Consider the following 16,163-nt stretch of genomic DNA (forward strand, 5'->3'; position numbering starts at 1 on the left):
GGGGTGGGGGGCGAGGGTGGAGGGTCAGCCCCTTTGACCTGTCCAGAGGGAGGATATGGGGGGCGGCTTTTGATTTCTCTGGCTTCTACTCTAGAAAGTTCACCTTCTGAAGCCGGGTGAGATTCAAGGGGGTTGGCTGGTGCTGGGGTCAGGGAGTGGTCGTGCGGGGGCTTTGAGCTCTGAAGTACTGCCATGACGGAGTGTGCAGAGGCTCCCACCTACTCTGGGTGACCCCAGGGTGCTCAGAGATCCTGAGCACCGACTGATCACCTAGGCCTCCCCCACTTCCCCGCTTCCCTGGGGGGGAACACCCCTGAATACCCCCCCACCCAACCGATCTCGGAGCTTTCGTCCATTGGACGTGTGTGTTTGTTTTTTATCGTCGTTGTTCAGTTGTGTAGAAATCTGACGTTGCTAGTCTCTATGTGTAAATTTGGAACTTTAAAAAAAAGGAGATAATTATGATAATCTTTGAAATCTATATAAGGATAATATTATTAATGTTAGTCAAGCTGTACTATATCGGAAACTGCTTCCAAGCCCTTTTCTTCTTTTTTCTAGTTTTCGTGTTTTGACTACGGATTTCTTTTTTGTAGAAGGGAAAATATATGTGAAAGTCTATATTTGTGTATTCTTTTGAAAATTGTCTCTCTTTGGGAGTTAAATTCGCGAAGTTTTTTTTTTTGGAATACCTCACTCTCTGACTCCCCACGACTCCTCCCCAGATACCTCGCCCTAACCACCCTGTGCCCGTGTCCGGCCCCGACCCCTCTCCCCCTACCAGGCACCTCGTCTTCTAGGGCCAGAGTGCCATGTTGTAGCAGAGACTGTAGCTAGAAAGGGCCTGCCTCCCCCTCCCCGTCCCCCAATACTGCCCCCACTTACCCCCTCAACCATCCCAGCCCCTTCCTCTGTCCTGCAGCTCTTTCTCTTGCCTTTGATTGTTCTCTTTGACCAGGTCTGGGGAGTTGGTTCCCATTGTTCACGTTAAACTTTTTTTTTTGGTCTTTAAATAAATATTTAAAACTGAGGCAATGAAACTGGGTGTTTGTGGCTGTTTGCTTCTTCCAGAAAACCTGTTGAGGTACAAAGGAGGAGTTTGGGCTCTTAGAGGTAAATGTCACCCTGAAAGGATTGGGGCCCCCTGAGGGCCAGGGACCCTGTCTAAGTCCCAATTGTGAATTCTCTCCCAAGAGGTGGTGAGGGCTTGATTCAGTACTTGGCTGAAAGGGTGGAGAGGAAGGAACAGAGCAGCATGGTTTAATGGATAGAGCATGGGCCTGGGAGTCAGAAAGAAACCCTTTGTATTCCTTTCTCCTGACTTCATCACCTCAGAGCTCCCAGCACTTTCTAGATCTGATCTCATTCTCAATCCATGTCCCTTGAAAGGTAGATGTCCAAAGGAACAGAGAGGTTGGGCAACTTGCAGAAGGACAGATAGCAATTGTCACATGTCTGCTGTGTGGCCTTGGGCAAATCACTTAACTTCTCTGTGCCTCAGTTGCCTCATCTATAAAACGGGGCCAAGAGTGTGAGCCCCATGTGTGACAGGGACTGTGTCCAACCTGATTAACTTGTATCTACCCCAGTGCTTAGAACAGTGCTTGGCACAAAGCAAACAGTTAACAAGTACCATAATCCCAGAAATATAGAGAGCGATGAGGAAGGATCAGAATGTCATTTATTTTAGCGTCCATCTCCCCCTCTACATTGCAAGCACCTGTCTTGTACTCTCCCAAGCTCTTAGTAAAGAGCTCAGCACAGAGTAAGTGTCCAGTAAGTATTGTTGGTTGATTGATTGGCTGATTGAGCAGATCCAGAATTCACCAGGATAATCAGAAGGGTTGGGGTTAGCTGGAGTGATAGGAATGACCAGAGTTAGAGGGAGTTAATCAGGCCCAGCTCAGTGGACCGTCAGACTGTCGGCGAGGAAGATTGGTTCTTTGGCAAAGATGAGTGGAAAGGGATTTCATTTGAAATCAGATGTGGGATTTTCCAAACCAGATTCCTACCTGCCAGGGCCCCAGAGGTCTCTAGGCCCAGGACCCCATCCACCTCATTCATCCTCCTCCCCCACCTCAGGGAAGGGGTTGACAGCCAGGTGGGTCTCCAGTCTTGGATGACACAACAGAGCAAGCAGCCCAGAAACAGCCCCCGGCACATCACGCCCCCAGCACGGCCTCTCAATCAATCAATCGATCGATCAGTCACCCGGGAACTGGCCATGGACCAGACCCAGGTGTGAGCTGTACCTTCAAACACCATCAATTCCAACCCCATTCAATCCCTGTCATGGACTCACAGCTCCGGCCTCACTTGGGGTCAGGGGCAGTCTGGCCCCCAACACAATGACCAGTGACTAACAAGAAGAAGTAGTGTGGCTTAGTGGATGATAGAGCATGGGCCAGTGGGAAGGACCTGGGTTCTAACCCCAGCTCCACCACTCGTCTGCTGTGTGACCTTGCTGTGTGGCCTTCTCCTTGATTCAGTTCCCTCATCTGTAAAATGGGAATTAAAACCGTGTACCCTATGAGGGACATGGACCGTGTCAAACCTGATTAGCTCGTATCTACCCCAGTGCATAGTACAGTGCCTGGCACGTAGTAAGCGCTAATGAATACTGGAAAAAAAAGATGTTTGGCTCCTAGGTGACCCAGCAGCTTCTTCAACAGAGATCTCTTGAAGCAACCTTTTCTCTTTAAGTAATTCTTCCTCTTTGGCCAACAATCCAGTACACCTTCCTGTTGATCAACGAGCCACCACAACCCTTTGTATTCCTTTCTCCTGACTTCATCACCTCAGAGCTCCCAGCACCTTCTAGATCTGATTTCATTCTCAATCCATGTCCCTTGAAAGGTAGATGACCAAAGGAACAGAGAGGTTGGGCAGCTTGCAGAAGGACAGATAACAAGTGCGAAGGCAAGTCCAGAAAGAACAACACATCTCCTGACTGCCAGCCACTCAGGGTTCAATCCTCTACCGCTGGGGTGGAGTCCACCACATTTCCAGCCCGGAAGTTGCTAGAGAGGAACTGAGGGAAGAAACTAACTGGGCAGAGAAAGGAGGGACTGGAGAGAGCATTTGGTGACAGGAACTGAGTTCCGGGGCTAATGTTGGAGGGAAGGGGTGGGAGAAAGCAAGGATGTGGGGAAGTTCTGACTCTGGGCCAGGAAAGGGCTGGATGGGTACAACACATGCAAGGGCATGAAGCCTGTGAAATGGACTCCAACACTAAGAATAGATAGCCGTTATTCCCATGACCCTCTTTCCCTGAAGTTAACACCTAGGTGGCCATCATTTCAATCCACATTGATCACCACCAGCTGGATCACCCACCAATCCCTATCTGCACACTCTGGCTCCCAGCTGTCTGCTTCAGGGGGTAGGAACCTCACTGAGACCTGGGCTGTTTCAATCAATCAGTAGTACTTGTTGAGCGCTTACAGTAGGGAGAACACTGTACCAAGAGCTTGGGAGAATACAGTGCAATTAGATATGATCTCCACTCACAAGGAACTTACAGTCTAGAAGAGGAGACAAACATTGAAATAAATACAGATAGGAGAAATGAGATATTAGAACTGTGTTTAATGCGATGTTCCGCATACACTAGGCACTCAATAAATATGATTGATTGATTGCTATGTAAACAAGCGTGCCAGGGCTGGGGTAGGGCGAATATCAAGGCCTTAAAGGTTACTGATCCAAGTGCACAGGAGACAAGGCAGAAGTGAGGTTGAGTAGTCAGTCAATTGTCAATCATATTGAACGTACTCTGTGAGCAGAGCACTGTACTAGGGGCTGGGGAGAGTACAGTAACAGTATAACAGATATTCTCTGACCACATGGAGGGGAAATGAGGGTTTTAGTAGGGGAAGTCAAGGGAGCTATTTGCTTGGCGCAAGCCCTCCTGTTTGGGGAAATGGAGCAGGGAGGGGGATTTGCTGTAAGAAATTTCCCTAATGTGCAATGGATTGCTTCATGGCCAGCTGACCAGCCCTCTGGGCCGACTCTGGCTTTCCCAGCGAACAGGGCAGCCTGCCCTGGCACTCCCTCCACCCGCCAGCTATAAATCCAGCCCCAGTGTTGGGTCCGATAGTTTCCTGACATCTCGGGCCCCGGTTCCTGCTGTCTCTCAGTCATGGCGCTGGTCTGGGCCGTGGTCCTCCTGAACTCCCTCCCCCTGCTCCTCGCTCAGCCCCCGGCCTGTGAGAACCTGCAGGTGAAGGCCCTAAGCGATGCCATGATGGACCAGGTGAGTGCACTCTCCAGCCTCCTGGAGATGCTGAGAGAGTGTCAGGGACCCAGAGGGGGCGAGGGGACAGTGCATAAAGCCACAGCTGAAGTCTGGGTTCTGGTCCTGCTCTGCCCTGACCCCTGGTGAGACCCAGAATGACAGTCTTAAACCCTCTAGGCCTCTCTCTCCTCACCTGTAAACTGGGGGAACACCCTCTGTCCCCTTCCCAATCAATCTTATTTATTAGCGCTTACTGTGTGCAGAGCACAGTACTAAGTGCTTGAGAGAGTACACTATAACAATATAACAGACACATTCCCTGCTGACAGTGAGCTTATAGCCTAGAGGGGTAGACAGTCATTAATATAAATAAATAAGTTATGGATATATACATAAGTGCTGTGGGGCTGGGAGAGGGGATGAATAAAGGGAGCAGGTCCAGGTGACGCAGAAAGGGGTCGAAGAAAAGGAAAAGAGGGCTTAGACAAGGAAGGCCTCTTGGAGGTGTTGTGCCGTCGATAAGGCTTTGAAGTGGGGAAGACTAATCATCTGAAAGATATGAAGAGGGAGGGAGTTTCAGGCCAGAGGCTGGATGTGAGTGAAAGGTCGGCGGCCAGATGGACGAGATTGAGATACAGTGAGAAGGTTAGCAATAGAAGAGCAAAGTGTGTAAGCTGGGTAGTAGTAGGAGAGTAGTGAGGTGAGGTAGGAGGGGGCAAGGTGATTGAGTGCTTTAAAGAGGTGATTGAAGGGGTCTAGTTCACTTCTGTCCACTGCAGGTTTATGTTTTGTTTTATGGCATTTGTTAAGCATTTACTATGTGTCAAACACCATTCTAAGCACTGGAGTAGACACAACTTTATTTAGTTGGATACAGTCCCTGCCTTGAATGGGGTTCAGAGTCTAAGTATGAGGGAGAACATGAGAACTGAGGCACAGAGAAGTTGTGACTTGCCCAAGGTCACACAGCAAGCATTTGGCAGAGCTGAGATTAGAACCTAGATCTTCTGACTCTCAGACCACTAGGCCATTGTCTCATGATTCCTAAAGTCCAGCCAGGATTTCCTTCCACATTTCCAAGGGGCAGCCCCAGGGTAGACCAACTGGGGAGAGAGAGCAAGGTCACTGTGGAAGTCAGGTTCAGCTTCCGCTGTTCTCTGGAGCTCCAGCCCAGGCCAGAGCTACCACTTAGGGGCAGGGACTGTTGGGGGTAAGGGGTGAGGCCTGACAGGACCCAGGAGACCTGGAGCGGGAGACTGGGCACCCAAAATCACAGCCCAGACATGTCCAGAGACAAAAGAAGTAACGTGACCTAGTGGAAAGAGTACAGACCTGGAAGTCAGAAAGACCTGGGTTCTAATCCTGGTTCCGCCACTTAACTGCTGTGTGACCTTGGCAAGTCACTTTACTTCTCTGTTCCTCAGTTACCTCATCTGTAAAATGGAGGTTAAGACTGAGCCTCATGTGGGACAGGGACTGTATCTGACCCGATTTGCTTCTATCCATCCCAGCACTTAGTACACTGCCTGGCCAAGCAAATACCACATTATTATTTTTATCATTAAGTCTGGGCCACCTTGAGAAGACACGTTGATAAGCCATCCCAGCATCCTTGGAGATACATACAGTCTGCACCCAATAAGCTGCCTCCCAGCTGTATCCCTTCACTGCCCAAACCCGCTCTGGCCTAGAAGAGGGCCAGTCCTGAATCTGTCTCTTGTCCATGCAGCTGGAGGGCAAGTGGTTCTACATCAGTGGAGTCATGCGCCTGCCTGAATACAAGAAGGCAGCGGGGATGATCCAGTCAGCTTATTTCTATCTGAAGCCCAACACCTCAGCCAACAACTTCTTCCTGGAAGAATACAGCACCGTGTAAGGGGACCCCTGGACTCCTACCCCTCTTCCATCAGTCAATCCATCAATCAGTCATATTTATTGAGCACTTACTGTGTACCAAGCGCTTGGGAGAATTCAGTAAAATAGAGTTGGTAGAAACATTCTCTACCCACGGATTGCTTACATTCTTCCTGGTCCTAACCTAGCTTCAGGAAGCATCCTCCTGTTTCTCTCTCACCCTGCCTTCCCCTTTTGCTGCTCCTTCTTCTCCTCCCTGCCCCATTCCCCTCATCCTTTCCTAGCCAGTTCCACCTTCTCTAATAAAAATCACAATTATTTTATTGCATTTGTTAAGGCTTACTATGTACCAAGCACTGGATAGACACACGATAATCAAGTTGGACACAGTACCTGCCTCACATGGGGCTCGCAGTCTAAGGAAAATGAGGCACAGAGAAAGTAAGTGACTTGCCCCAAGCCACACAACAGGTGAGTGGCAGTCAGGATTAGAACCAAGGTTCTCTGACTCCCAGGCTCGTGCCCATACTGCTTCACTCTTTCTCTCAGTGCTTTAGTATAGTACTCTCCCAAGTATTTAGTACAGTGCTTTGCACATAGAAAGCACTCCATAAATTCCATTGCTGATGATGATGATGATGAAGATGATGATGATGATAATGCTCCATCTTTGAGTTCAGCCCCCTTTTTCCCATCCTGTCTTGTTTAGAGCGGGCAAGTGTATCTTCAATTCCACTTACCTCACTGTCTGCAGAGCCAACGGGACCCTATCGAGGCCAGGTAAGTGGGTGCTGGGCTCTGGGGACTGAGGTAAGTGGGTTCTGGGTGCAGGGTGGGGATGAAATGGGGGAAGAGAACCTCCAGGAAGGACTGCAGCAATGCTGGGAGCTAGCACCCACACAGAGTGGCTAACGACAGCTGCCGGCTCGCAGGGTGAGGTTCAGCGATGATACCTCAGAAGCCCCGGTCCCCCCATTGCCTCCAATGCACTATGGTTCTGGAGGAGGAGGGAACCAGCCGAGTCTTGATTCTCCATGCTCTTGTAGATGCTGCGACTGTGCACGTGGCCCATCTGGTCCTGCCCCCGACCCCCAAGACCTTCATGATGCTCTTCCATCCAGAGGAGGAGAGGAACAAGGGTCTCGCTTTCTATGGTAAGTCTCTCTGACCCAGAACCTGGCCGACCCTCCATGGAGGCTCAAAACTGCTCATCTCATTCAGGGTACTCCAGAGCTAACCCCCCCCGGGGGAACTCAGAGAGTCCCCTCTTCCCCCCAGCCCCCTAAATGCAAGCTCCCATCCTCCCTGCCTTCACATTCTCCTCTGCCCTCCCCGCTCCCTTTCCCAGCTGACAGACAACAAGCGACCCAGGAGCAGCTGAAGGAGTTCCTGTCGGCCGTGAAGTGTATGGGGTTCAGGAATGATGAAATCATGTACACGGACGGGAGCAAGGTAAAAGTCCCCAACTCCTTTGCAAAGTTACCATGGCAATGATCAGGGACAGACAGAATGAGACCCCTTCCCCATAACACAACATCCAGAGGCCTCTCAAAGCAGCCTAAAGCGGTTGGGGGTGGTGTGGGGTCCTTGGAACTAGTTGGTTGCTCCAGCCCCCACACTCACTTTTCCCTCGGAAACACTGAGGACTGGGGAGGGGCCCACTTACTGGAGCTGAGGTGGGAGAGAGGGATCTAGGCTGAGTTGGGGGAAGCAAGAGGAAAATCTAGGGGCAGGGAAGTCCATGCGGAGAGCCGATCCTCAGAGCCGGCAGTTGAAGTAGGCTGGGGCTAGCACCCTTCCCCACTGCCCCCACTGCCCCATAATTAAATCCACTTCCAATTGTGAGTCCCGGCCCGGCCAGGACCCGACCGGCGGGTCTAACGGCCTCGTGGCGCTCTCTTCTGACCAACCCTCCAGGATGCGTGCCAGGTGCTGGAAAAGGAGCACAAGAAGAAAGAGAGTGAAGAGAAGGATCCAAACGAGTCTGAGGAAGATGAAGAGTCCTAGACAGGGTGATCAAGCCCCTTGATTTCACCACTTGAGGTCTTCTGCATCCTCATTCTGGCCCCAGATGCATCAATAAAGCCTCCCCACAATGCACCTCTGCCAGGCTGGTGTGTTTGCTGGGCTCCGAGGAAGGAGAGCTTTCAGGGCTCAGGTGGGTCCTCGGAAGGGGGGGAGATTGGGAGAGGAAGGAGATAGGGGGCTTCAGTAGGATAAGCGCAGCCTTCAGAGGATGGATTTCCCCACAGCCATCGGTGGCCGAGGCTGCTGCATCAAGGTTGCTGGGAAAGCCCACCCTGCAGCCCCCAATGGAGGATTGTTTCTTCAGGAGCTTGGACCACCCCCATCCCCCTCCCTGCCAAATAACTTTTCCCATGCTTCCATGGTGGCAGCTGCAGTGGTAGGGGGGCTGGTGGAGGACAGCAGGGGACAGAGCTCTCCCTACCCTGAGGCACACAAAGATGCCCAGCCCTCAGGCCAGGCTTGAGCTGAGCCTTTGTTCATTCACCCCCAATGGGCCCTAGCACCTCTGGGCCCAAACCCGCCTCTCCTGTAAACCTCCCCTACCTTCTGCCTTAGGGAAGGAGAGTGATCTAGTGACCTGAGTTCCAATCCTGGCTCCTCCATTTGTCAGTTGTGTGGCCTTGGCCAAGTCATTTAACTTCTCTGTGCTTCAGTTCCTTCATCTGCAAATGGGGATTTAATCTCTGCTCTCTCTCCTCCTTAGATTGTGAGTTTCATGTGGGACCTGATGATCTTGTATCTAACCCAAAACTTAATACAGTGCTTGACACACAGTAAGCACTTAACAATTATTATAATTATTATTATTATTATTATTACTGTGGTCCCTGGTCAGGCTCTGGCCTAGCCCCATGTCTAGGAATTTGGAAACCGGCATAGAGATGGATCAAGAGTACAAATTGATGGGACATGCTGACGATTTCCCTGCTCAGTTACCTGTGGGTGCTAGGGATAGCAGAGTCTTGCCCCCCATCCCTTGCCCCCCAAACATGCCAGCCTTGTCAGAAGCTCCACCTGTCTCCCCAACAGCTGCCTCTCCAAAACTGCCTCTCCAGAACATCTTCCCCCAGAGCAGCCTCCCCAGAACTGTCTCCCCAGAACAACCTCTCTGAGAACTGCCTCCCTAGAACTGTCTCCCTAGAACAGGCTCTCCCAGAACTATTTACTATCTCCCCCAGAATTGCCTCCCAGAGAACAGCCTCCCCGAGAACTACCTCCCTAGACCCTTTCCAGCCAAGTCTGGGGACTAGTGCAGTTGATCTTGTTTCTATCCCCCTATCCCTCCCAACCTTCCCCCTGACCCAGGTCATTCAGCATGATTCAGTGGTCCCTGATGACTTTAGAGCCATACAATTCTAGATCACTCAAGTTGATATAATGGGCTTTTTTTTTGATGGAGCCACTTTAACTGGTACTATATGTCTCCACTTGTTGAAAAGTAACAATTCAAGCTGACAAACTTGTGGAGTTCATTCAATGGGCCTCAACCATTTGCCAGGTCCCTCCCAGGCTCACACAAAAGCTAACAGAGATCAGGTCCAAATCCCCCATCTTGTTTCACCTCCAAAAAAGTCAGCCTGGCCTTGAGCACTGAGGCAGGGCTCCAAGGGAACTTAACAATAATGATAATAAGAATAATAATAATTGATAATTGTGGTATTTGCTAAGTGCTTACTATGTGCCAGGTACTATATTAAGTGCTGGGGTAAGATATAAGCTAAATGGGGGTTGGACACAGTCCTTGTTCCACAAAGGGCTCACAGTCTCAATCCCCATTTTACAGATGAAGTAACTGAGGCCCAGAGAAGTGAAGTGATTTGCCAAAAGTCACAAAGCAGATAAGTGGTGGAGCCAGGATTAGAACCAAGGTCCTTCTGACTCCAGGCTCAGGCTCTATCCGCTAGACCACGCTGCTTCCCAACTGTTTGTGTGAACTTGTCACTTCAACTCTCTGGTCCTCCATTTCCTCAGCTTTAAAGGGGGGCCACCACCTCCCTGATCACCTAAGGCTGAAAATGAAGATCATTGATAAGGACTTGAACTGAAAATTAAAAGTGCTCAAGGAACACATGGTGCTGTTTTGCAGAAAGGAGCAGGAGCCAGAGCTCAACAGAATGAGCCAGTTTCTGTGAACTCAGATTTGATGTGGGTGGAGAGTAAAGGAGCCTCCTAGGGGACGCAAAGCCTAACTTCTCACTAGAGGAGCAGAGGATGAACAGGAAGCCCTGGGGAGAGGTAGGACCAGAAGTTTGTGATGGAGTCACATGCTGTGAGGAGGAAGGGGGTCCCACCTGGAGAGAGAACAGAAAGGGGAAACTTGGCACCAATAGCCCATTGAGAAATGGGATCCCACCAGAGTGAAGCTGGGTAATTTAGAGAAAAGTTTGGCCAAGCCCTGAGTTCAGACTAGAACCCATCAACTCCAGCCTTCTGACATTGGACGAGGCCTAGAGGGGTCATCTAGTCCATCCCCCTGTCTCCAAACAGCCAAACAATTGATGGCATTTATTGCAGGCTGCCAGTGTCAGAGCCCTGTAACAACGGAAGCCAAACACAAGGTTCCTACCCTCAAGAGGTTTTCAGTATAATAGAAGAGACAGGCAGACATAAAGTATTTACAAACAGTGAGAGTAGGAGGAAGAACAAAAGTACTGCAGGTGGCAGCATGAGAAACTAATGCATCCATCTATTAATCAATCAGTGGTATTTATTGAGGGCTTACTGTGTGCAGAGCACTGTGCTAAGTGGTTGGGAAATACAATATAGTAGAATTGGTAGGCACAAACCCTGCCCAGAAGGAGCTTACAGTCAGGATGACTAGATAAATGAATAAAGTTGAAAAGCTCAGTTGAATAGGCACACGTACATTTGAGCAGAGAGAGGGCATAACACATAAATGCTAAGAATGATTGTTGGTTGAAGTGACTTGGATGTTGGGAATTAACTGGGGATGGTTTCTTGGAGGAGATAAGATTTTAGGAGGGTTCTGAAGGCAGGGGAACGGGGGGAAGGGAAGGAAGATCCAGTCGGAGGAACAGTGTGGGCTAGGGTCCCATGACAGGAGAGCTGCGAATGAGGTATAGTTGGCAGGAGAAGTTGTGAGCAGTGAGTAGAGGTAGATGTAGGCATCATCCGCATAAAGGGGGTCTCTGAAATTGTGTGCATAGACAAGCTTTCCAAGCGAGTGAGTTTAGAGTTGCCCGTCCACCTTCGCATCAACCAGAAATTCATTACTATTGGCTTTAAAGCCCTGAGTCATCTTGCCCCCTCCTATCTTACCTCCCTGATTTCTTACTACAACCTAGCATGCTCACTTTGCTCCTCTAACACCAATCTGCTTACTGTACTTCAATCTCATCTATCACACTGCCAACCTCTTGCCTGTGTCCTGCCTCTAGCCTGGAACTCCTCCCCTTTCATATCTGACAGACCATCCATCTTCCCACCTTCAAAGTTTTATTAAAATCACATTTCCTCCAAGAGGCCTTCAATCATTCATTTATTCAATCATATTTCCCGAGTGCTTACTGTGTGCAAAGCACTGTTCTAACCACTTGGGAGAGTACAATACAACAATAAACAGACACATTCCCTGCCCACAACGAGCTTACAGTCTAGAGGTGGGGAGACCGACAGCAACGCAAATAAATAAATTACAGACATATACATAAGTGCTGTGGGGCTGGGAAGTGGGAAGAGCAAAGTGAGCAAGTCAGAGTGACGCAGAAGGGAGTGGGAGTTGAGGAAAGAGGGGGGCTTTGTCTGGGAAGGCCTCTTGGAGGAGGTGTGCCTTCAATAAAGCTTTAAAGGTGAGGAGAATAATTGTCAGATTTGAGGAAGGGCGTTCCAGGACAGAGGCAGGACATGGGCGAGGGGTCGGCGATGAGATAAATGAGATCGAGGTACAGTGAAAAGGTTAGCATGAGAGGAGCGAAGTGTGTGGGCTGGGTTGTGAGAAGCAAGGTGAGGTAGCAGGGGTCAAGGAGATGGAGTGCTTTAAAGCCAGTGGTGAGGAGTTTTTGGTTTGATGTAGAGATGGATGGGCAACCACTGGAGTTTTTTGAGGAGAGGGGTGACATGTCCTGAATCTTTCTGTAGAAAAATGATGTGGCCAACAGAGTGAAGTATGGACTGGAGTCGGGAGAGACAAGCGGCTGGGAGGTCATCAAGGGAGATGTACATCACCCTGATTCTATTTATTTGCTATTGTTTTAATGAGATGCTCTTCCCCTCGATTCTATTTATTGCCATTGTTCTTGTCTGTCTGTCTCCCCCGATTAGACTGTAAGCCCATCAAAGGGCAGAGACTGTCTCTATCTGTTACCGATTTGTACATTCCAAGCACTTAGTACAGTGCTCTACACATAGTAAGCGCTCAATAAATACTGGTGAATGAATGAATGAGGCTGATGCAGTAATCCAGGCAGGAGACGATGAGTGATTGTATTAATGTGGTAGCAGTTTGAATGAAGAGGAAAAGGCAGATTTTAGCTCTGTTGTGAAGGTGGGACCAAAAGGATTTAGTGATAGATTAAATGTCTGGATTGAATGACAGAGGGGAGTCAAGGATAATTTCCTTTTAACCCTCTCCCTTCTGTATCACCTTTGCATTTACCTACATATCTACAATTTATTTATTTTTATTAAAGTCTGTCTTCCCCTCTAAACTGTAAACTCACTGTGGCCAAGGAATGTATCTACCAACTCTGTTGTATAGTACTCTCCCAAGTGCTTAATTCAGTGTTCTGCATACAGTAACTCCTCAATAAAATGCCACTGATTGGTTGATTAGAAGATTAGGAACTCAGAACAGAGCCTTGCAAGACACCCTCAGTTAGGGATTGATTGATTGAAAGAGGAATTAGCTAATTAGACTGAGAAAGAGTGACCAGAGAGATAGGAGAACTAAGTTAGTGTTCTTTCCCTGCTGGGCTGGAGAGAAAAGCTGCTCCCGTGTGCTCTCAGACTCCTCCATCCAGGCTGAGACTTTGAGCCTACTCTGTGTATTTGTTTGTGCTGTGCTTTAGTGTTTCAACATTCCTGATATGAGACTTGGAACCTACTTTGTGTATTTGTGTTGTGTTTTAATGTTTCATCATTTCTGATATGTTGCCCATCCTTTGTCCCCACTTAAACTCTAAAACTGGAAGCCCTTAGAGGACAGGGACCACGTCCAATTCCCACCTGTGCATCCTCTCCTGTTACTTAGTACAATATTCTCCACACAGTAAGTGCCCAATTAATAATACTACTACTAATAATAACAGTACTTGTTAAGTGCATATTACACACCACCCACTAATCTAAGAACTGGGATAGATACAAGTTAATTGGTTTAGATACAGACCCTGTCCCACATGGGGCTCACAGTCTAAGTAGGATTTAATCCCCATTTTACAGATGAAGTAACTGATGCACAGAGAAGTTAAGTGACTTGCCCAAGGTCAAACACCAGACATATGACAGATTCAGGATTAGAACCCAGGTCCTCTGACTCCCAAGCCCAGACTCTTTCCCCTAGGTCATGCTATTTTTCAATATTACTTCTAGTTGTCTGAAAAATCGAGGTCTGATTCTGTTCTAATCCTTCATGACGTGTTGGCCACATTCAACACTGATGGCCCCCTCCCCCTTTCTTTAAACAAGAGTTGTCTGAAAAACTTAGGTCTGATCTTGTTTAAAGAAAGGGGGAGGTGGCCAGCAGTGTTGAGGATGGCCAAGACCTCAAGAAGGATTAGAACAGAATTAGGCTTGACTATAAGGGGGTCATTGGTAACCTTGGAGAATGTAGTCTTAGCCGGGGGGAAGGGAGAAGAAAACTGATTGCTGCAGAATAATAACAATAATAATAATAATCACCATGGTACTTAAGTGTTTACTGTGTGTCAAGCACTGTTCTATGCACTGGGGGAAGATACAAGTTAATCAGATTGGACACAGTCCCTATCCCCATTTTACAGATGAGCTAACTGAGGCACAGAGAATTTAAGTGACTTGCCCAAAGTCATACAGAAGACATGTGGTGGAGCTAAGATTAGGGAAGAAGAGGGTTGATGGAAAAGAGTGAAGGCAGGGGAGGTATTCAACCCATTCCAAGATTTTGGACAGGAATGGGAGCCGAGTGAAAGGGTTGCAGCAGGAGGGAGTTGTGAGGGAGGCTTGAACACGTTTGAAGACAGAAAGGAAGGAAGCATTTGAAAGTGAGAGGTTGAAGATGACAGTAAGGGAGGAGAGGAGGGTGGAAGTAAGGGTTGGAGTTTTTGAGAGGTAAGTGGGAATGGGGTAGAAGGCTCATATAGAAGGAGTAGATTAAAAGAGAGCTAGTGAGAGACCTCCAGAGAGGAGAAGGAGGAGGAAGAGGAAGAGGAGGAAGAGGAGGAGGAGGAGGGCCCAGAGAAGAAGAGGAGGAGGAGGAGGAAGAAAGGAGGAGCAGAAAGAAGAGAAGAGGAGGAGGCAGAAGAGGAGGAAGAGGAGGAGAAGGACATGGACTAAGCCCTCATTTCCCCTATATTCCCTCCCCTTCCCATCAACTATCCATTTGGCTGGGTACTCCTTAAGCACTTAGATAACCAGTCTCCCCCACAAGACTTATGCAAATTGCCTAATATCTTACTATTTCCCCTCTCTGTACTTTATTTTAATGTCTGCTTCCCCCTGTAGATTGTAAGTTGCTTGTGGAGAGTCAGTTGATCAGTCAATTGTATTTATTGAGCGTTTACTGTTTGCAAAGTACTGTACTAAGTGTTGGGGAGGGTACAATATAACAATACACAGACACATTCCCTGCCCACAATGAGCTTAGAGTCTAGAAGGGGAGACAAACATTACTATAAATAAATTAATAATAATAATATTGGTATTTGTTAAGCACTTACTATATGCAGAGCACTGTTCTAAATGCTGGGGTAGATACAGGGTAATCAGGTTCTCCCACTGGAGGCTTACAGTCTTAATGCCTATTTTACAAAGGAGGTAACTGAGGAACAGAGAAGTTAAGTGACTTGTCCACAGTCACACAGCTGACAAGTGGCAGATGTGGGATTCGAACCCATGACCTCTGACTCCCAAGCCTGTGTTTTTTCTACTGAGCCACGCTGCTTCTATATAGATATGTATATAAGTGCTGTGGGGCTGGGAGGGGGGAAGAGCAAAGGGACTAGTAGTTGAGGAAAAGAAGGCTTAGTCAGAGAAGGCCTCTTAGAGAACATATGCCTTCCATAAGGCTTTGTAAAGGAAAAGAGTAATTGTCTCTCAGATATGAGGAAGGAGGGTGTTCCAGGACAGAGGCAGGGCATTGGCAAGAGGTCAGTGGTGAGATAGATGAGATCGAAGTACAGTGAGAAAGTTGGCATTAGAGGAGCGAGGGATGCAGGTTGGGATGTAGTAGGAGAGTAGTGAAGTGATGTAGGAGTGGGCAAAGTGATTGAGTGCTTCAGAGTTAGTGGAAAGGAGTTTCTGTTTGATGTGGATGTGGATGGGCAACCAGTGGAGGGGTCACATCTACCAACTCCATTATATTATACTCTACCAAGCACTCAGTAGTACAATCCTCTGCACCCAGTAAGTGCTCAATAAATACCACTGATTGATTGAATGAAGGGTCCATGCTTCCCTGGAAGAAGACCTGCAGTAATAATAACAATAACGGTATTTGTTAAGCACTTACTATGTGCCAAGCACTGCCGTCATCTTAAAGGTCTCCGAGGCTCTCTCAGTTCTCTGCCACCCTTGACCACCAAAAGGTTCTCCCTAATGTCTAACCACTTTCAATCATTTCTCCTTGACCAACCCTGCGAGATCCATATGAAGGTACAAACTTCCTGGACAGAACAGTCTTGGCTCCTGGTCCCCAGTCCCAAAGGCACAGTTGAGGGCATGGGGGACCTCAGGCCCGGAGATCAGCCCTTAGCAGAAGACTGGCCCCTATGAGGCCACAAATCTGGAGACCAGCCCCCAGTAGCAGCTTGAGCACCGGAGCACTACAGATCTAGAGACCGACCCCTAGCAGCTGGCTAGGCACTGGGGGACCACAGATCTGGAGACC

At 48.6% G+C, this 16,163-nt stretch overlaps 1 protein-coding gene across 1 annotated transcript; it reads left to right on the forward strand.

The window, feature by feature from the left end:
- The first annotated feature begins 4,008 nt into the window (after positions 1-4,008).
- LOC100078548 (alpha-1-acid glycoprotein-like) lies at positions 4,009-8,191 on the forward strand. The gene is made up of 6 exons (XM_001508892.5): positions 4,009-4,255; positions 5,967-6,109; positions 6,801-6,871; positions 7,138-7,245; positions 7,440-7,543; positions 8,009-8,191. Exons 1-6 carry the CDS (start codon positions 4,142-4,144, stop codon positions 8,096-8,098), a joined length of 630 nt encoding a protein of 209 aa, XP_001508942.2. The 5' UTR covers positions 4,009-4,141; the 3' UTR covers positions 8,099-8,191.
- The last annotated feature ends 7,972 nt before the right edge of the window (positions 8,192-16,163 follow it).

The sequence above is a fragment of the Ornithorhynchus anatinus genome, chromosome 4 (genome assembly GCF_004115215.2).
Source record: "Ornithorhynchus anatinus isolate Pmale09 chromosome 4, mOrnAna1.pri.v4, whole genome shotgun sequence".
NCBI classification, from domain to species: Eukaryota; Metazoa; Chordata; class Mammalia; order Monotremata; family Ornithorhynchidae; genus Ornithorhynchus; species Ornithorhynchus anatinus.

Coding starts and splice junctions, on each gene's coding strand:
- LOC100078548 (XM_001508892.5), top strand. CDS start 4,142: ATGGCGCTGGTCTGGGCCGTGGTCCTCCTGAACTCCCTCCCCCTGCTC. Junction 7,246..7,439: donor CAAGGGTCTCGCTTTCTATG/GTAAGTCTCTCT, acceptor TCCCTTTCCCAG/CTGACAGACAACAAGCGACC. Junction 7,544..8,008: donor TGTACACGGACGGGAGCAAG/GTAAAAGTCCCC, acceptor CCAACCCTCCAG/GATGCGTGCCAGGTGCTGGA.